The 22,528-nt window shown below is 41.6% G+C and overlaps 1 protein-coding gene across 1 annotated transcript in view; it reads left to right on the top strand.

Annotated features, from left to right (window-relative positions):
• Positions 1–273: 273 nt before the first annotated feature.
• The window catches only part of LOC138265937 (CD5 antigen-like), a 643,904-nt gene continuing 621,649 nt past the window's right edge, over positions 274–22,528 (top strand). Inside the window, exon 1 of the mRNA XM_069214135.1 lies at positions 274–548. Coding sequence (XP_069070236.1) covers positions 494–548 — 55 coding nt within the window. The 5' untranslated portion in view covers positions 274–493. The remainder of the gene's footprint in view (positions 549–22,528) is intronic.

Genomic DNA, 22,528 nt, shown 5'->3' on the forward strand with positions numbered 1-22,528 from the left:
AGCGGTGCAAACGCGGTGCTAAAAAGTATAAATAAGGGCCTTTTAACTCACGAAAACAGTATTTGAGCATATTAAAGCCAGACTTGCCCCCTGATTTATACTTTTTTGGCGCCTCATTTGTGTCAAAAACTGACACAAATGCGGCGCTAAAAAAAGTATAGATCAGGCCCTTATTGTCTTTGACAGCCAGCACTTGCATTTCCCTCTCTGCCAGTCGACTTGGCCGCTTCTTTGCAAGTGTCTGTCTGAGACTCTCCTGGGCGGAGTTTGTAAACAGAAGAGAGCTCAGGGGAAATGCCTCAGGTGCACCAACCCTGGCCTGGCCGCTCCTTAACCAGCCTCACCCTGCTCCGAGGCACAGACAAAAGTGACCTTATTCAGGATTTCAGCAGCAAAGGCAACCTAAGGTGCAAAGGAAGAAAAATGTTTTCGAATCACAAAGAGGGAACGAGGTGAAGGGGGCTCTCAAGCTGCGAGCGAGCAGGAAGTAGGCATGGGCTGTTTTGGAGCCAACCAGGTGTTGCTGTCACTGCTGTTTGCTGCTTCCGGTAAGAGGCGATTCAGATATATTGTTAACATATGGAGGCAGACACACTGTGATACGGAAAATCACTTTAAAACATGTTTTATTCTTCGCACCGTGTACTATACAACGTTACTATTGACCGTAATTCCAGTTCTGGACTTTCACGGCAGAACCAAACTGGTGCATTTCGGTATTTGTAGTCGCTTTACTATAGTTCGTCTGGAATAGAAAATCATAGTAAGCTGTAAAAACGAGAGCTAAGGCGGTGATCTGCCAGATTTTATCATAGTTAGTATGCTGTAAACCTCGTTTGTCTATAGCGGTACTTTGTGTGTGAGTTATGAAGTTGTAACCTTCCCCATGTAGACGGTGGATGTATGTCAGTAAATGGGGTGAGGGAGCCGAACTTTTTTTTCTGCGGGAGGATGAGGGCGGGGGGACCTTTGCACGTAATCGAATGGGTCTTGAATATAGACCTCATCAGGCAGAGCACGGAAGACATTCTTGGCCGTTGGAACTGAAGAGTCGCCGAGAGGGCGGTGCTTATAAGAAACGAATGGGTTCTCTTTGTTCTGACCCAGTTCGTCTCGTGGCAGACCGTGTAGCGCTTGGTTGTCCGAAATAGCTTTTAGCGCTGTACAAATGATGGGCATCAGTCACTTGTCAAGCAAGAATCCGGGAAGCGAATGACTCCCACTCTATTTGCCTGTCAAATGTATTGATCTCCAAGTCTGCGGCTGTTAAATGAGCCTTTGTTGGAATCCAATAAAGTTCTCACAGTTATGTACAACACTAGACCGATGAATATATGCAGAGCTTTAGGTGGAATGAAAAAAATGTGTGTGTTTGAAAGGTGTGTGTGTGTGTGTTTGTGTGGGGGGGGGGGTTTGAAACGGTCCTGGCCTATGTAATTAAGGGCGTGGCTTATAGTACATTTCTGTGATTTCTAGTGTATTTTTCAGCCCACCAATATGTTCTTTCATCTCTGAGGTTTCGGTTATTGCCTCCAGCCACATAACACAACAACTGACACACATCTAAAATTAGCCAGGCCTATTGGCTTTGTCCATGGTTGTTAGATGTTTAGGATAAATGAGTAACAACAATGAGTTTGTTGTAAATAATTAATATTGGCAATGTTTAATTTCTGCTGTTGTGAGGCTGTGAATTAAACATTACTGAGGCCCATAGTAGTGGTCTTCAGTGTGTCACAAACACTCCCATTCTATTCACTCTGTTAGACAAGTCTGTTTTTCGCTCCACATCTTGTCCATCTGCATATCTTTACACCTCATCTCTTTCCTCGTCAGCACCTTCTTTTCACTCTGTCCTAAATGTACTTCCTTATAGCTCTTTTGCCTTACCACCCCAAACACACCCCTATAATCGCTACATTTGCTTTTGCCTTATCAATATGATGACAACAGTGTACTTTCTTCATACACATTTGCGCAGACTCCTAATTGTACCTGAATAGGTGACCATTGCTCTTGGAGCTCTGCACAGAGGCCAACGATTGGATGATCATGTATTATAAACACTTTTTGACCCACTGAGAAAATCACACTGCTTTCAAGCTCAACCTCTCAATTGTGGCCTGTTATAAACACCTGGTGGCAACTTAGTTCAAAGCATACACTATAAAAAAGAGTAATATGTTACAAGGAAAAAAGTACCACTGGGAAACAGCGAACAACCTAATGGAATGTTAGGTTAAGTAGCAATATAAACAAAAAAAACATTATTGATATGGATTGCCTTCACATTTTATATATTCATTGTTCAGAAGTCAATCAGTGACCCGGATATTTCTCCAAATAACTTCTGGAATGTCCAGAAGCATTGCAGAGAAATCTATATAGACATGTCATCATTTAAGGTCATTTTTCATGCATTCTAGACGTTTTTTGAAGAAAAATCCAGGTTCCAGACTAACCAAGAGCACAAGTGCATGAGGTTACGGCTGTGAGCCAACTTCTCTGCCTAGACACCTCTGATCGAACAGCAAATAAGCGGAGTAAGTCACATGATTTTAAAGAAGTCACACACTGTGCTGGTCAACAAACACTGTCATACAGTTTTTTTTTGTCCTGAGGAGAACCTAAAATAAGTGTAGTTCGAAACGTATCAACAGTTTATACCTAGAGAGTTGGGCCAATAAGTGTGGACATTCAGGATATCCATTTTCTCAAATATAAAATCTGGGCCCTCTGTTCCACGTAATGTGAAACTTTTGCTCCCGACCTCTAGCCTTGACACAAAGAAATAGCACAGACTAAATATAGATTAAAGCAGTGGCTCCTCCAAACGTTTAAAAAATAATTAAGGATTGTCATACTATTTCACATTTAAAAAAATATATATATATTTTGAATACATCATTTGTTTATGTTTTATGTCAAATTAATTGTTTTTCTGTTTGTCTTCAGTTTTTTAAAGATGTGGGGATGTAAATACTAGTAACATATGTAAGGGTACTTTCTGTGTTTTTTGACAATGTATTGTAGATTACTTACAAATTGCTTGTCACTTGAAGATACAACTATCTGCCCAGCTTGCAAAGCACCCATTGAAAGACTGCCCTGCATATGCTGCCTCTCATAGGAAATGGCTGGCCCTGGCTTGTAGACTGCTGGGAGTTCGCAGGTCCGACATAGCCCTCTGAATTCTCAGATCTGACACTTGCCCAACGTTAGTGATTGCTGTTGCCAAGTTCCGTGGGGCAAGTTGGATTGTTAGAGGAAACCTTTTATCTGTATAATGGTTTTAGCAAGTATGTATCAATTCACTCTGGGAGTGCATTTTTTTTTTTTTTTTTTTATCTAGTTAGATGTACTGTACATACTTTATATAATCTTGTGTATTTATTTATTGCTGCTATGTGCTTTAATGGCTCTTGTAGCCGAAATAAAGTTCTCTTGACTGACTGACAATGTACTGTTCACTCAGAAAGCTTTTTTTCAGAGAACAAAGGGTGAAAAATTGAATTAAAATAGTGATCACTGTAATTGGTTTCCGTGACCTGTTGTTTGAATAATTGAACAGAAAAATCAATGTTAGCATTACCATTCTTTATGTTCATACTTTATAGTGGCCTAACCTTGCTGACAAGAAAAGAGCCCATCCCCCCCTATTTTCTAGCTAACATTTTCTTGACCTAACCATTTGGTGCCCACAGCCTATTTCTGTGTCACATGACTAGGTGTAGTTGGCCTTTGTGTATTTCACCCGATAGCCTCACAATAGAAGGACTGGGTGTTGGCAGGATGGACCATCCTGGCAGGATGAGGGGACAGAGCTGTACACAGCCTCACATACACCTCAAAGACACTGCCGCAGCTCACACGTGAAAATTTCACAATACCTTAATGTGACTGCAGACAGCCTGGGACCAGGGCAAGGAGGCAGGAAATTCCAAACACTTCTATGGGGGGAAGCTCCGGAAGGTTCTTCGACATCAAAGCTCGCACCAGGTATAAAATTAAGACACTTAGACGCACTCATCAGTTCACTTCTGGACCTGTGGAAAGAGTTTCCAAGGACTGCCTTGTTGCCTTTTGTGTACTTCAAAGGACTGCCCAGCTGCACCAACAGGACTGCCCTGCTGAATGAAGCCTGCATTGTGCCCTCAGAGGACTGCCCTGCTTCTTGAGACCTGCTTTTTTGCTTGAACCCACGACTTCCAGAGTAACTCCAAGGGTTAGTCGACTGGCTTTCTGATCAGAGCTTCAGGAACAGAAAAAGCTCCAACCGTCTTAAACGTGTACCTGGCCTGAGTAAGTCTTAATCCCCCAAGTGGTGCCTCTCCAGTACTGGACCCTTGGAATTGGTGCTAAAAGTGCCCAGATGATCAAAGTTCAAAATGTGGGACTCAAAATATTTTCAACCAAAAAAGTGTTCTGAGAACCGAAAGGAGACCAAGACCTATCTGCTTGCATCACCAGTTGGCCTGACTTTGAGGTAGCTCCTGCTACATTATTCTCTGCAGCAGCAAATCCTGTTCAGTGGCTCCTCGCAAAAGGGCTTTCTGGGCTTGTGGAGCCCTCATCAGCTACAGCTTGCATCCTGCTCATGGAGATTTTTGAGTTCTATAAAAGATTTATAACATAGAAGATTTCACCGCAGCTTCATCCAGTGGCTTCCTGACGATGATGCCTCCTCCCCGGACACCACTCGCTATCTTGCCACCCGTAACTTTACCTTCTCAGACATATTTCTTCAAAACTTCATCTAAGTTAGAAGGTATGCCAAGACCAGTCCCAATGCACTTATTGCATCTGAACAGCTCTCCATCACAGTTTGCCATAGCTTTTGCCCTTGCCTCGTTCTCATATGACTAGATGTCAGAATTTGGTGCTTTGATATATAAGGCACCATTTTTCACTTTAAACTTTAAACATTCATAACTCTGGCTCCACCGACAGGATTCTTATCATTTTGGTGTTAAATAATTTACTAAAATATACTCTGTCTAAATTGGAGTGGGCTTTTTCTTACATTGTGTTTTCACCTTATTACTGTTTGAATGCTGCATAAATACTTTACATATTGCCTTTAAGTTAAGCCTAACTGCTTCTGTGCCAGGCTACCAGAGGGTTAAGCACAGATGAATTTAGTAACTTTTTGTGGTTCACCCTGATAAGGTATGTGGCTGTTTCTTGAGAAGGGCAAACACTCTCCTCAACTAACCATTCAAGTTCTTACTGCTGTGCCAGAACTTGATACAAAATATAATTAATAGGCTTTTTCTCAGGGTCGAGAAGGGTCCTTTGGTTCTGGGTTGCCGTAGTTTATCACAGGCGATCTAGATGTTTTCACACAACTAATTCATTGTCAAGTATTTCTGTTTTATTCTTGACTTTTTATTGGTTACAGGAGTCAAACAATCAAGGCTTATTTACAAGATGCTGAGGTTCATCAACAATATATGACAAAGTAATAATGTACATTAAGGGTCACTTTCCTGAGCAATAGCACAAGTATTGTTTTTTTTCTTTACAACATCAGTTACTGCATCAGTTAAAATTTAGATTTGATCAAAAGATCTTAAGGCCCCATTTCTTTTTGGATGCAAGAATCAATCCCAGCTGTTATTTTAGCATTTACTAAGCACAATAATGTTTCAAAACGATAGTTCATGGGTAATGCTTAACTACAGAGATGGATTGTAACCTCCTGTAATCTTTGATTCTGCTCAGGTTTACCAGAGTGGTGTTTGCATAGTCAAGCAATAGGTTATAGGTACCAGCAAGGATGCAAGAAAGTTTTTTTTCAGGGCTATGATTCATCTAAACTTTGGTTTAGTTTCTTGGTTGCCCCGGGTCTAACAAAATTTCACTACGCTGAAGCTAGTGCTGCAGCATTTGTCACAACACACCTCCCTCGCAGCCTCCCTCCCCTCACCTAAACAGTGAACATGAATTTCCAACCCAGAGTTCAAATTAGTAGCTGATTTGGTCATGGGAAACTGAACATAATTTCTAGTCACTGGGGTGTCTGGTATACAAAGGTTTGGGGGCTTTGGTGCTGTAATCGGAGTTACCAGACACTATTCTGAAGACTAGTTAAGGCTCCTAACATTTTCCTGCATGTTCACAAGGAGGACCTGCCAAAGGAGATAGTGAGTTGTTGTGGCTAGCTCCCAATAATTTCTCAAACCTCAGGGGTTAGCAGCTTTTAAACAACTGGTCAAGTTAATTATTTCTTGGTAAGAGCGCCTACTACTCAGAAGACACTGACAACATTAGTTGGCAACCATGGGGCACGGGGGGCACCTTAGTTTAGCCACCTTAGATACTTAAACAGCAACATCTCAGAGCCGAATGTTAATTTAGTATCACTCTTACAAGTTAAAACTCAGGACAAACAACCCTAGTGAACAGAATGGGTCCAGGGTCATAATAAAATGAGACACTGTAGCCTTCCTCTCCGGCTGAAGACTTTGCAGAATTGGCTCACATTTAATCAAAGAGAAAGAGAGATTTTGACTGTCTTCAGGTCACTCTTCCTAAATATCACGAGATCAGTGGCCCAGAGCACCCTACTGAGTAGCAAGGCGGATATCTGGGGTCAGGCAAGATATCTTGAGGGTGATAATCAGTGCCACATTTCCCACCCAACTAGGGCATTTAATGTTTCCCCTATGGCCAAGTCTTTTTGGGAGCAGGGATCCACACGGAGATATTGAGCAACAACAAAAAATCAATTTATGGTGTACAGCCATAGACTACTGACACATTTATTTGTAGGTTCTTCACTGAAAGGGTGGAAATGTGGTTTGCAGTTTGTGCATGCTTAATCCAGCTACTGACAGGTGGTGCATATCTTTTTTACCTCTCACTCTCCAGTTGTATCCCTCGTTTAGCTAGTATGAGCGCCACCACTATCATATAGAAATATTTTCAGCCCTTTCCTAAACTTCTGCACCCACCATCTGGAGGACGTCCCTGAATGGCGTTTGAGGAACTTTTATCTTGCAGCTGCACATCACCAGAAGGTTTTGCAGTAAGTAGTAACAGGCAGAACACGGGGCAGTGAGCCCTCAATGCATATCTTACCCTGTTGTAACTGAAACTGAATGGTGAATTAACTAATTGTGAGGCTTTAGCCCATTGTTTCGCTGTTGAGTAACCCTCTCTCAGATTAGTGAGGTGCACTAGGAAGGAAATAGTCAGCTTGGCGATAAAGACAACTTGCTACTCCTGGCTGGGTCGGACTGGCCTATAAGGCAATCAGGCAGTGTCCGACAGGATGGCCTGAAAGGTCAGTCCGTAGGCCGTTTTTGCCTGTGGGTTTATTCTGTGGCTTGCTGGGCCAGTTTATACTGCTGATTTCTCTGATACTAAAACAAATATTCCCTGTAGCAAGCCCAAATCCTTACCTTTTTCCACTCCTTGCAAAACAAAAAAACTGCCCCGATTTGCAAGCAAGGGCCACTTTTTCTTTTTTTAGCTATATAACTAATAGGGGTGATGACGCAGAAAAAGAAGGTCCGACATATATTCATACATATCGTGTAATCAAAACATATAATGAAGTGTGATTTTAGTAAAGAAAAAAAATGTACGAGGGAAATTGTGCCCTCGGGGTAGTTCGCCATCATTGTAAACGAGCTTTATTAATCATGAAGTATTGAAAATGTAGTAATCCGTCATAATTGCAAATGTATGCCATGATTTCTTGTTTGAAAACTGTTTTGCTTAGCTTAAATTTAGTACAGGCTTTGGCCTATTTGACTGGTTTCAAATTCTAACTGCGTGGTTTTTCCTTGAACTAATGAAACATATATTCTTGCTTGAAGTTGTATTTTTCCAGTAGAGCTGACTGATACACTTATCTCCAAGGTTTCATACTAGGCCGGTTTCATCCCCTTTGATACAAGGTCAGTCTGCAGGTGCGGACAATGAAGGTACAGATAGTAAAATAATTGGCAACGCATGTTACAACTTGTGTTCCAAGGCTCCAAGGACAGTGTATGCATAAATGAGCGCTAGTAAAAGACAATTTTCATTGGACAATTTGAAGCCAACCTATGAACCCTCCAATGGAAGACCCTGCAGAATTTGGATTGTTTCTTACTTAAACCCACTGGACAAAGAGAAGTCAGCCATTTTCCTCGATGCCAGTTTGATGCCAGATGCCAGACTCCATTTTGGACGACACCCTGATGCCCTTTTCTCTATCAGAGAGAAAGAGACTTTAAGAATTCTCACCCTAGAGAATTTAACTTTGATTTGCCCCGTCTTGCCCATGCAGTAACTTTGCCCCATTCTCCTTGCTGCTGCAAGGGAGCTTGCCCTTAACTTTGCCCCTTTGAAACTTGCCCCATGCTGATCAACCAGTACCTGAAGGACGAAGTCTTTTCTTGAATGCTGATTGTATTTGGTAAATATGAAAGGATAAATGTATTATGCATTGTGTTTTTCCTTTTTCGGTACCAACTGCTATTTTGATAGGGTCCTAGTTAGAAGTTTTCCAAATTTGTGTTGACTAAATTCGTTTTGCATGAAGCCCCACATGCCGATGCTAATTAGAGGTTAGTCGAGGTATTCATTCAATGTATCATGCTAAATTGAAATCTTGTTATGCTGACCAATGTATGAAATTAGTCAAATACAGTTAGTCATATTAGTGATTTGCATTGCGATAACTGAGTGTATCATCATCCAGATTTTGCGTAGATTGCATTTCTTCCGCCGTTATGGACAGCTAGTAATGTTCATATACATATATCATTTGGTTTTGAGACTTATATACATCGTGTTGGCTTTGTTAATATAGGGAAATAAATTCACTAACTTTTAATAAACTGGTGTGGTTATTCATGACTGAAAGGTCATGGTGCGCCGAAATACCAACTGTTATTGATTTCTGATGTGCTATATTGATCTATTAATTGAGTATTGATTACCGATTATAATAGTTATTGATTATTGATCTGAGTGACTAGACTATTTTAGGATGAGGAGAGCCCGACTCGGTTAAAAGATTCACCGACCTCCAACGTGTCCAGGTACAGGTAATTTATAAGGGCTGGACGCGTTATCAGTAGATGGTAGCAGAGATTGATGGTTTAGCCCTTTGGGACCCCATCCGAACAATAGACAGAGCCAAGTTAGAATTTTCTTTGATAAAACAAGTTGGAGGGATGATGATGCCCTAAGCCCCCAATGACTTTCCCGGGATCTCGGAGCTTGCGAATGAGGAACATGGAGGTATGAGAATGGTCTCAGCGTTTCTAGTGACGGTATGAGTGAAGTTAAGGTTTCGCGCTTGCACAGCTTATCGCCGCAGATTAATTGAGAAGTTTGTGAGGATTTTAAGGGGGGTTAAAAGATATTAGAGGAGTGTTACTCCAAAGGTGTGAGAGTAGGGAAGTCGTCGAACTTCACGTGTGTGTAGTGCTTTGAGCAGAAAAATTGTCCACGTGGTTGTTGATGTTGAGACGGGCCCTGCGAGGTCAAGAGACTCCGGAGTATGTTGAAAAGTGTATGTGACACTTGTTTGATGTTGTGATCTGGTCTGGTTTAATAGGTTGATCGGGCGTGGTCAACAAGTCGGTATGAATGTTGCGGAGTGAAAGAAAACTTCGACTTTGAGATTTGACGAATTCTAAAGTGCACTAGAATAGTTCATTGATCAGTTGAGAGTAAAGTTTGCGGGTCAAATTTTGCTTGCGAAAGTGGGAAACCGAGAAAGATGGAATAACTGCCGAGGCTAGTGAAAAATCCCTAAGGTTTCTGAAGCGATCGTATTACCTTTCCTGTAGTAAACCAACAGATCTGTTTTATTCTTTTGGTTAAGTGCTCGCGTTATATTGCAGAAATTAGTTTATGAGTGAAGCCGAATGAAAAGAGGACAAGCCGCAGGACTTTGTCAGCCGCAGTGTGTGAGTGTGGTGTCACTAGGAGCCGTGCTGGGATAGGTCGGTTGGTGAGAAGGGTCGCGCACGGATTGGACGCAGTCCGTGAAGCGCAATTGGAAGGGGAAAGGCAAGCGAAGAGTATTCCGGGAATTAAAGTCGCTTATTGATTACATATTTTAGAAAAAAACAAAAGACGGAAAGATGAAATTTTTCAAAGCATTTAAGAGTGCCATGAGGGGAGATGTTTATATTAAAGGAAATGTAGGAGAAGAAACACCGCCTGAGGGTACACCAGCTTACATTGTCATTGAAGAAAAGAGTGTAGCGCCATGTCTTTGGTTAAAACAATGGTGCAAATTAACAGAGAAACATGGAAGTGTAGCGTTCCCTATCCACGGGTCGTTTAATCTAAGAGTTTTAGAAAATCTGAGATTTGTGCTATATGACATGAAAGTACCTCCAAGACCAGCACAGTTTGAGGCACTAGCAATTTGGGAGCTAATAGCTAGAAACCAACAACAAAAGAAATTTGAGACAAGAATAAGAAAAGTAGAAAAGACACTAGCGGATGCTAGATGGGACAGCACACAGAAGGTTTGGAGATCAGACGTATTGCAGGGGATTAAATTGTTTCCAGCGATCACTGATGAAGCGGAGACGGAAGGAAGGAAAGCCACCTATAAGACAAACAGGAGTCAGTCCAAAGAGAGAGAGAACAATAGAAACTCGAAAAGGGGAGACGAGTCAGATGATGAAGAGTTCATTATACAATTGCTGAATGATCGCCCACCACCATACGTTGAAAGCGAAAAAGGCTCAAGCATTAGCACTGCCCCTCCAGAACCAATATAGGGTAATGTAACACCAAATTTGAGAATATCTCAGAGGCCGAGCAGCTCCGACATGCCTTTCTCACCACAAATACCACAGATTCAGAGAATATACCCAGACGTGCCGACATTGAAACCTGCTGGTAACTATCAGCCACAGGTTCAAAAGCACTGTTGTGATGAGCATAACATGGGAATGACTTCTGATTCAATGGCGCAGGGAGGACAAAACTATCAGAGACCGCCATTGATTCAAGCTGAATCAACACAGTTCTTGATGCCCCAAAAGCAGACACAAGAAGTGCGAGTAATAGAAAGCCAGTTAGGTATGCCAGCAATGATGAACCACAATGTGGGGATTAACATGCCACAGAATTCGGGGAACAGACAGAATCCAGACGCAATATCTCTACCTATCACTGTAGGTCCACCAGTACCACTATACATACAGGCAAATTCAAGCACAAGCGACCAAGGGTTAATGATACAGAATGGGACAGGGAGAAGATGCATAGAAACCACTCCAGAGACAACTCCGATAGCGGCACTGCCAAATGGATCTGGGTCCTTGACGGAATTTAGTCCAATTCCAATTTGTGCTCCGTCAACCGTGGTAAGGTCACATCCACCACTATTAGTACTGTTAACCTCACAGACTGAAACATTACAGAAACCGTCAGTGGCAGTTGATGTAACTGCTACACTGATGGGACTGAACGCGCAACAGTTAACACAATGGTTCAACAGCCTGAACTCCCCACAGAGTGCATCTAGCGGGAAGGGAGAAGAATACCTGAATAAAATAAGGTTGGGCATGGAGGCAGATGAACTGGTTGAGGGAACAATGGGTTTGAACAGATTAGAATCCTACACAGAGGAAGAACTAAGATACATGTGCCCTAGGATTACAAGAGAAGTAAGCAGCATACATAAGAAATTACAAGAAATTGCAGACAGAAACGAGATCGATATAAGTAAGACTAAACACCTGAGCAGAAGTTACAGGTTAGACTTTGAGACAAAAGATTTTGAACACATGAGATCCGCAGGGATGAAAACACACCTTAAAGAGATACTGCGGAGTGCACAGGTCTGGAGATGTTTAGACAAGTGGGAAAGCAGGTGGGTTAAGAAAAAGGAAAAAAAGAAAGAAAATACTCCAGAACGGAACGAGAAAAAACAACAGAATGACGATCTGATAACTATGTTACCAATGAGAGAGACAGCAGGGGGAAAACTTGTACATGTACCGTGGCAAGAGTGCGATATTCAATCCTTTACGGATTACTTTCCCAAATTGAGAGAGAAGCCGATTGAGTGGTATCAACAAACAGATAGATTTGTGAAACTCGCGAAGTGTCTCTGGGAAGACTTGAATACTTTGTTTGAAATTGTGGTTCCGGCGGATTTGTGGGAAGATTGTAAAAGGGCTGTAGGTTGGCCGACGAGTGAACCAGAGAGTGATAGGGACACAGGTGCGCCATCACCTACGGTAATGAGTTTGTACCACAAGGTGATCGAGCACTTGAAAACCAAGGTTGCGTCGAAAAATGTGGATTGGCAGAGGATTGACAGAACAGCCCAAGAGGTTAAAGAGTCTATACATGCGTATTATGAGAGGTTATTGAAAGCGTTTAAAAATTACAGTGGCACGGAAACGATTGAGGCAAAGGACATGCTCCATTTTGTGTTCAGGTTTGTGGAAGGGTTGAGACCCGAAATCAGCCAGATGATTAAAACGCATTTGATTTGTTGGCAGTCGAAGTCGATCGATGAAGTGTTGAATTATGCGAAATACTGCAGTGATGAGATTGAGACCAAACAGAAAAGATTGAAAGAAAAGGTGATGGTGATGCAGCTCAGAGCAGCTCAGACAGGTTTGCAAGGTTTTCAACAACAGATGCCGCAGCAGCAGCAGCAGCAGGGAAATGCTATGTTTCAACCGCAGATGAGAGGCAGAGGACGAGGGTTTTTTGTGAATAATGGTCCTGATTTGAATACCGTTATGATTCCAAATGGTATACAGGCAATGAAGAAGGTGATGCCATGTCACACATGCGGAATTGTCGGGCATTGGAAATGGGAGTGCCCAATGATGGTGCAGGTAGGTGTAGGTCAGCAAAACAATGATGTCAATGCATTCCAGAATATGAGAGGACCGAAACTGAGAGGTCCAAACCCAAATTTCCAAAACAATATGAACCAGCTGCAGGGTTTACAACCCATGCAACCGCAACAGGTGCAAATGCCCCGTGTGCAAATGACACAATTGCAGCCAATGCAACAGCAGTTTCCTATGGTACCTAATCAGCAAATGCAAATACCCTTAGCACCAATGAATCAGCAGCAAGCAATGCTTCCTCAACAGGTCACGGGTCAGGGAATGAGTCAAAATGACACGGTACACTAATTCCCACTACACAGCGAGAATGGAATAAACGATGTATGGGAGAGTGAAAGTTCAGATGAGGAGGGAAATTGTGTGCTTGCAGCATCCTTGGAAGTTGATCAAAAGGGTCCGTATGTGGAAGGAAGAGTTATGGGTCATCGCATTTCATTCTTGGTTGACACAGGAGCTACACGTTCCACTGTCAGGAGCATTGAAGTACCAAATTTGCCACTTTCAGGGAGAACAGTTCAAGTAGTGGGAGTAGCAAACAGATACCTGACGAACCCAATCACAGATCCAGTACAAGTCAGAATTGGTAACTATCAAGGGACACATAATTTTGTGGTATGTGACTCAAGCCCGATATCACTGTTAGGGAGAGACCTATTGTGCAAATTGGGATGTTCGAATATGTGTTCGAACGATGGAATTAGAATTCAGACGAGCAGTGATGGGGAAGAAGAGGACAGTGTAGAAGGGGATGAGATGGAGACTGTCGATGAAGAGTATCCCCTGATTACCCTTTATCCGATGATCACTGAAGCAGATATTCCTGCTGAGTTACAGGACACAGTCAGAAAAGAAGTGTGGGATATGACAGGGAAAGAGGTGGGATTGGTGAAAGGAGTGGAACCAGTGAAAGTGACTGTAAAACCCAATGTAACCTTTCCCCAGACCCCACAGTACCATATGGCACAAGACACCCTCATGAAAGTCGCCCAACTCATTGATGAGTTTGTAAAGCAGGGGGTACTGAAAGAAGTGTTAAGCAGTCCATGTAATTCGCCAATCATGGGACTAATAAAGCCAAGTGGAAAGGTCCGAATTGTGCAGGACTTGAGGAAAATAAATGACATAATAATAAAATGTTGCCCTGTAGTACCAAATCCAGCTGTGATAATGTTTCAAGTCCCTTGTGATGCTGAGTGGTTCTCAGTCATCGACTTGTCACAAGCATTCTTTTCGGTGCCTCTTCATGAGGACAGCCAATTTCTCTTTTGTTTCAAATTCTTAGACAGAGTTTACAGTTGGTGTCAAATTCCTCAAGGGTTTTCGGAGTCACCGTCAATTTTCAATCAGATTCTAAAGAAGGATTTGGAAGCGTTGGAATTGCCATTCGAGTCAACACTAGTACAGTACATTGACGACTTACTGATTGCATCCAAGACAGAAAGTGACTGCACAGCCGACACCATTGCCCTATTGAACCATTTGGGAAGGAATGGACACAAGGTGTCTCCTTCGAAATTACAATTCTGCCAGAAGAAAGTGAAATATTTTGGTCACCAAATAGAGAAAGGGTCACAAAGGATTATGAAGGAAAGGATAACGAGTGTACTCCAAATGAGTCCCCCAAAGACGAGGAGGGAGGTGAGGAAGTTCTTGGGAATGGTGAGCTACTGTCGCCAATGGATTCCCAACTTCTCAACTCTAGTAAAACCTTTACTGAAACTGACCCAGAAGGATGCATTGGATGAAATTGAGCTGAAAGGAGATGAGATGGATGCTTTTATTGAATTGAAAGAATGCATGTGCTGGGCTCCAGCTTTAGGTATGCCTGACTACACAAAGCCTTTCACATTGTTTTGTCATGAACGAGATGCATGTTCCTTGTCTGTCTTGACCCAAGCCCATGGTGGCGTAAACAGACCAGTAGCATATTTTTCAGCTACTTTGGATCCGGTCGCAGCAGCACTGCCAGGGTGCTTGCGTGCCGTAGCCGCAGTTGGTATCAGCCTCACTCAGAGTGAAGGAATAGTGATGGGACACCCTTTAACAGTCATGGTCCCTCACTCAGTCGAGATACTTTTGACACGTTCCCGAACACAGCACATGACTGGTGCTAGACTCACAAGGTATGAAACAATAATTCTGGGAGCACCTAACGTGCAGCTGAAATGGTGCACTACCTTGAATCCAGCAACCTTGTTTCCCAATGAAAATGCCGAAATTGAGAACGCTGAAGACATCGAGCACGACTGTCTTCAGGTGACTGAATTTTGCACCAAACCAAGACCTGATATCAAAGATACCCGATTGGAAGAAAATGATCAAATTATTTTTGTTGATGGTTCATGTTTAAGAGATGCACTGGGTATATTGAAAGCAAGGTACGCTGTATGTACGGTAACAGGTGTTTTGGAAGCATCTTGGCTTCAAGGAGTTTACTCTGCACAGGTAGCAGAATTGGTAGCCCTTACTAGAGCTTGCCAACTCTCTGCATTAATGAAAGTTACCATTTACACTGACAGCCAGTACGGGTTTGGAATAGTGCATGATTTCAGACAATTGTGGTCACAGAGAGGCTTCATGACCTCTTCAGGATCACCAGTGAAAAATGGTGAAAGAATAAGAGAATTGTTACATGCCATCCAATTACCAGGAGAAGTAGCAGTGGTAAAATGCAGTGCACACTCGAATGGACAAGACTATGTTTCTCTGGGAAATGGATATGCGGATCAATTCGCAAGGTTTTGCGCATTGAACTGTATATTGCTTAGGGATGAATGGAATTTGATAAGTGAACCAGAACTCGAACCAAGCGAAATCTTTGCTCTAAAGGTGGTAGATACGATGGACGAATTGAAATCCTTACAGAATGATGTCAGTGAGGATGAGAAACTCTCATGGACCAAATCACAATGTGTAAAGAGATTAGATGAATTGTGGGTTTCATGTGAAGGGAAATTTGTTCTTCCAAACGGCCTTTTGACACAGATAGCCAGATTTTACCATATACAAGCTCATCTTGGGAGGGATGCCATGATTAGATTGTTTAAAACTGATTGGTTTAACCCCAAATTCCGTCAAGTTGCTGAAGCGGTTTGCCACCGTTGCGTCATTTGCCAACAGATGAACGCAGGGAAGGGAACCGTAGTAAATTTGAGCCACATAGGAAGAGCAGGGGGTCCATTCAGCAGGATGCAAATGGACTTCATTGAGATGCCTGTGTATGGAGGCTTGAAGTATGTGTTGGTGGTTGTGTGCATTTTTAGTCACTGGATCGAAGCATACCCTACACGCAGGAATGACAGTCTCACAGTTGCAAAACTACTCTTGAGAGAGCTCTTTAGAATCAGATAGGGGAAGTCACTTCAATAACGAAGTAATAAAATTGCTTTGTGCAGCACTGAACATTGAGCAAAAGCTGCATTGTAGCTACCTCCCTGAAGCATCAGGTCTAGTGAAGCAAATGAATGGCACATTGAAATCAAGAATGGCGAAAATGTGCGCATCAACAAACTTGAAATGGCCTGACGCATTGCCTTTGGTACTAATGTCAATGAGAAACACCCCTGACAGAAAGACTGGACTGTCCCCACACGAGATTCTCATGGGCAGAGCTATGAGACTTCCAGCAGTTCCTGCAAATGCGCTTTTGAATATTACAGATGATATGGTGTTAGACTACTGCAAAGGTCTAGCTGATGTGGTTCGCTCTTTCTCTCACCAGGTGGAGGCAACCACCTTGCCACCGATCCAAGGTCCAGGACACGCCCTGAAAGCAGGTGACTGGGTCGTGATAAAGAAGCATGTGAGGGAGTCGTGTTTGGAACCCCGTTGGAAAGGACCTTTTCAAGTGATTCTGACGACTACCACCGCTGTGAAGTGTGCGGGAGTTCCCAACTGGATTCACGCCAGTCACACAAAGAGGGTATTGTGTCCTACAGACGAGGAAGTTGAAGCGCTGAAGTTGCCAGTACCTGATAACAAAGTACCAAGCGCTGAGACAGAGCGAAAGAGAACTAGAAGCGAACAGGCAGAAATAGAGGAGGGAGAAATATTCTCTGAGGACGAAGTAACTGATTCATTTGGGGAAGACCAAGGAGGAGCCTCAGAAAGTGACGAAGCAGCTGAAGGTAACAAAGAGCCTGAAGCAGCTGAATGTGACAAAGAGCCTGAAGAAAGTAACGGTGACAAAGGGCTTGAAACAGGTGAAGAAGCAGGAGAGCCTGATCAGAGGAGGGCTTTCCCAGAAGCAGACGATACAGAAAAAGAAAAGGAAAACCTGATTGACTCCCCAGAAGGAGGGGACAAGGCAGAACAGAACGAAACTGCTCAAACTCCTTCAGAAGAGATTGCAGGTCCATCAGATGGACACAGTGCAAAAAGAAGACCAAACATATCACCAGTAAAATTAAGAACTAGAGAAACGTTGAACGACAGTGAAGGGCCAAGAGTGAAAGAGAAAAGAAAGGAAGTGTCTGTCGTAGTACCAACACCAAGTGAAGAAAAGGACTTGGCCAAAGAGGAAAGTACCAGTGAGAAAGAATCAAAGAGAGATGCAAAATTGAAAAGAAAAAGGATACCAAGCAGGAGGTATTCCGGTCCGGAGTCGGCATACGTAGCCAATAACGATTGGTCAGACGAATTCGTATCCCTCAGTCTTGAGAACGAAGAGGCAGAACTTCATTTTGGAAATAAAAACTTTATGGACTCTGTCGATTGAAGACATTGATCACCTGATTGACTTTTCAACCGGCTAAGACATTGCTAACTTGATTGACTTTGAAACCGATTTTGAGACAACGCTGCTAACCGATAAGAGACTAAGCTGCTAAAGAAAACTGTGTGAACATTGAACTCGTTCAGCTTTGTAAATACCTGCAAATACGCTTTGATAAAGTGTCTTCAACTTTCTGATTCTATACAGATCATGACTAGCTTCACTACACAGGGGCGTAAAATGAAGTGTTGTAAATACATGTGTATAGGTTTAATAACCGCATGCGTACTAATCATTGTAGCAAGAGTTCTTGGAATGCATGGTAAAAATGAGAGTGAGACGAATGATGCTTCTACTTCTAAACCTATTAGTGTTACTGAACTAACAGCTCTAAAGAGACTCGAACAAGACGAAAGACATTTGCATGATAAGAAGGAACTTTCATCTAACATTTTCTATCGCTTGCTGAGTGAGTATGTTGAGACCATGGATGCGAAAGATTGTTATGTGTGTACACAAATACCTACCTCAGTAGTGGAAGGGGTAACGTATCACAGCATGCCTCTTACGTATGGAATTACATGTAGTATAATAGCTTCCAGATTTTATGGTCAAACGTACATTCATTATTTTTACACTAATTATGATGTTACTTTTGCATATGTCCCCATAATAGGGCACCTGAGTAAAATAGCTAGAGATTATTATGCCAAATTAATGAGGGAATTCTTCGAACCAATGTCACCTTTTCACACAGCTCACGCACATAGAGAGAACCTTACATGCTTGCTTTCACCAGTAGAAATACATTTCTTAGACCGCACTGATGATAGGAGGAAAGAAATGAAGGAGGAATTAGAAAGGGAATTACACAAAAGAACATCTGTAGATAATTATGCTTTTGCCGCAATAAAGACACAAGGAAAAATAGCTTTAGATACATTGCACGTAGGGAAATTTTGTATATATAGAGATGAATCATATTATGACACAGTTTTTGTGGGAACGAGTGAATGTAAACATACGTATGCATTTAAACCTAAGTGGACGTTCATGCTGAATGGACAAGACGCAGTTATTCCTGGAATATATTATATTTGTGGACTCAACGCCTATTATCGTCTTCCTAAAGGATGGTATGGGAGGTGTTATTTGGGAATAGTGTTCCCAAAGATTTACCAACTAGACGACTTAAAGAAATTTCCAAGGCTGTCTGAATCACATCATGTTCAGAAAAGGGAGACAGCTTCTGGTGTGGTAGGAGATATATTCGGAGCATTGATTCCTTCAGTAGGAGTCATATTGAATTTAATCAAAATACGAAAGTTGTCTACTATTGTGGATAACATGCTGACAAAGTTTTCAGGAGCTATAATCCTGATGGATGCTGAACTTGCTGCAGAAAGAGCTATGACTCTTCAAAATCGGCTTGCCTTAGACATTCTTTTAGCAAAGGATGGCGGCGTTTGCAAAATGCTTGGTACACGTCACTGTTGTACATATATACCAGACAGCAGTGGAAAAATTAGAACAATGCTTACAAATTTAACTAAAGAAAGTGTAGATTTAAAGGAATTGAAAGAACCCGGAGTTTGGGAGAAAGTTGGAAAGGGATTTGCTTCTGTGGGAAATTGGCTCAGCAACGTTTGGAACGGATTGTTTCTAAAAATAGTAAAGGGAATATTAATGATATTAATTTGTCTATTAGGTTCTTGGGGAACTTGGAAAGCTTTCAAAATGTTAAAAGCAAGGAACAAAAGAAAAAGAGAAGAGAAAATAGAGAACAAAATGGTGGAAATATATAGAGAAAAATCAAAAGGGACTAAAAGAAAAAGGGAATTGACTGAAGTGCCAAATTACTATACAGAATTTTAATGGAATAAAATTTGTGGGTAGATTTGATGTGATGACATAATTAGTCATCAGAGGAGGGATTGATGACGCAGAAAAAGAAGGTCAGACATATATTCATACATATCGTGTAATCAAAACATGTAATGAAGTGTGATTTTAGTAAAGAAAAAAAATGTACGAGGGAAATTGTGCCCTCGGGGTAGTTCGCCATCATTGTAAACGAGCTTTATTAATCATGAAGTATTGAAAATGTAGTAATCCGTCATAATTGCAAATGTATGCCATGATTTCTTGTTTGAAAACTGTTTTGCCTAGCTTAAATTTAGTACAGGCTTTGGCCTAGTTGCCTGGTTTCAAATTCTAACTGCGTGGTGTTTCCTTGAACTAATGAAACATATATTCTTGCTTGAAGTTGTATTTTTCCAGTAGAGCTGACTGATACACTTATCTCCAAAGTTTCGTACTAGGCCGGTTTCATCCCCTTTGATACAAGGTCAGTCTGCAGGTGCGGACTATGAAGGTACAGATAGTAAAATAATTGGCAACCCATGTTACAACCTGTGTTCCAAGGCTCCAAGGACAGTGTATGCATAAATGAGCGCTAGTAAAAGACAATTTTCATTGGACAATTTGAAGCCAACCTATGAACCCTCCAATGGAAGACCCTGCAGAATTTGGAATGTTTCTTACTTAAACCCACTGGACAAAGAGAAGTCAGCCATTTTCCTTGATGCCAGTTTGATGCCAGATGCCAGACTCCATTTTGGACGACACCCTGATGCCCTTTTCTCTATCAGAGAGAAAGAGACTTTAAGAATTCTCACCCTAGAGACTTTAACTTTGATTTGCCCCGTCTTGCCCATGCAGTAACTTTGCCCCATTCTCCTTGCCGCTGCAAGGGAGCTTGCCCTTAACTTTGCCCCTTTGAAACTTGCCCCATGCTGATCAACCGGTACCTGAAGGACGAAGACTTTTCTTGAATGCTGATTGTATTTGGTAAATATGAAAGGATAAATGTATTATGCATTGTGTTTTTCTTTTTAGGTACCAACTGCTATTTTGATAGGGTCCTAGTTAGAAGTTTTCCAAATTTGTGTTGACTAAATTAGTTTTGCATGAAGCCCCACATGCCGATGCTGATTAGAGGTTAGTCGAGGTATTCATTCAATGTATCATGCTAAATTGAAATCTTGTTATGCTGACCAATGTATGAAATTAGTCAAATACAGTTAGTCATATTAGTGATTTGCATTGCGATAACTGAGTGTATCATCATCCAGATTTTGCGTAGGTTGCGTTTCTTCCGCCGTTATGGACAGCTAGTAATGTTCATATACATATATCATTTGGTTTTGAGACTTATATACATCGTGTTGGCTTTGTTAATATAGGGAAATAAATTCACTAACTTTTAATAAACTGGTGTGGTTATTCATGACTGAAAGGTCATGGTGCGCCGAAATACTAACTGTTATTGATTTCTGATGTGCTATATTGATCTATTAATTGAGTATTGATTACCGATTATAATAGTTATTGATTATTGATCTGAGTGACTAGACTATTTTAGGATGAGAAGAGCCCGACTCGGTTAAAAGATTCACCGACCTCCAACGTGTCCAGGTACAGGTAATTTATAAGGGCTGGACGCGTTATCAGGGGCCAATTTTATTTTGGTGCCAGGGCCTATTTTCTTTCCCAGTCCGACCTTGATTCATGGCCTCCACATAGGGACCTATAAGCCTTCAAATCTGTCACACGGGACTTCAGAATAGAAAGGGAGCCAAGGGTTATAGCTGAATATAGAATGCCTGTACTTATCATTATGGCGTTAGATGGTTATGTGATAGTTATTGTTTCCATCTGCCTGGTGTCTTTTGTTCCTGGAGGCGTGATTGTTTTAGTTTCTGGTTGTGTGGCTGTTGTTCATGACTGTTAGTCATATAGCTGTCGCTCCTGGCTGTACAATGTCTATTCTATGCGTGTCATAGCTGCTGTTCCTGACTGTCCATTGTCTGTTATGCCTAGTCCTTTAATGATTGTTGTTCATGGGAGAGCGATGACTCTACCTGGATACATGATGAAAGCACCTAGTAAATGATGACAACACTGCAATGGTGTCTGCGTGGCATGTCTTGGTGCATTTCTGTATACAAATTACTTTACCTGGACATCAGAGTGCCATGACTGCATACGAAGATGCACATAGCATATCATCAAAGGCCTTCGGCATATGATTATGCCTTTGGAATGTGATGAAAGTTGTGAGGTTGTAGTCAGACCTTTGGTTTGTTTCCAGGTGTTAGTGACTGTGTCAGTAGCTGGGGGCAATTGTAACATCAATTGTGCCTTTATAGGTAAATCTATTAATCTTTAGAAAAACTATGTTTCTACCACTAATGAGTTGAAAATAAATCCCACAGGTTTGGCCACAGTGATCAAAACCAAAGTAAAACTAGCAGAGTCTCAATTGATTATACCAGTCCCGAGGTTAGAGGGTTACCCCTCCAAGCTAGCTCACATTAAGTAAATTTAATAGGAAAGCATACTCATGAGTGGATCGCACTATTGTATTTATGTGAGAACAGACATATATTTGGTTGTTCAATGAAGAAGTTGTCCTTGTAACTTAATGAGAGAAACATTTGTTATCTGGCAGATCACAATCATAAACAGGGTAAATTAGGAAAGTAGCTTAATTTTGTTTATTTTTTTAACATCTATCTATCTATCTATCTATCTATCTATCTATCTATCTATCTATCTATCTATCTATCTATCCGATCTGTCAAATCAATCTGTCCTTCTCTATTGCTAACCATAAAGCCTTATTTTTTTCTGGACCGTGATATTTTCAGGTCCCGCAAACCAACGTTGTCACGTTCTCTTAAATTTTCACTAATAAAATGGATAGGAGTTGGCAAAGAAAACATCCGTAATTAATCTGAGTAAGCAGCCACTACTGCTTCAAAGTTCTACTATTTTCCTACACGCATGGCAACTGTGTTTGTATTAATTTCACATGGTATTCATACGAGGTCAAGTGAAAGATATCCTAATGACATGCAAACTAAATACTTGCTTCTTTCTTGAGGCTATTCCCGGGTACATTTGGTGG

Source organism: Pleurodeles waltl, chromosome 11, assembly GCF_031143425.1.
Source record: "Pleurodeles waltl isolate 20211129_DDA chromosome 11, aPleWal1.hap1.20221129, whole genome shotgun sequence".
Taxonomy (NCBI): Eukaryota; Metazoa; Chordata; class Amphibia; order Caudata; family Salamandridae; genus Pleurodeles; species Pleurodeles waltl.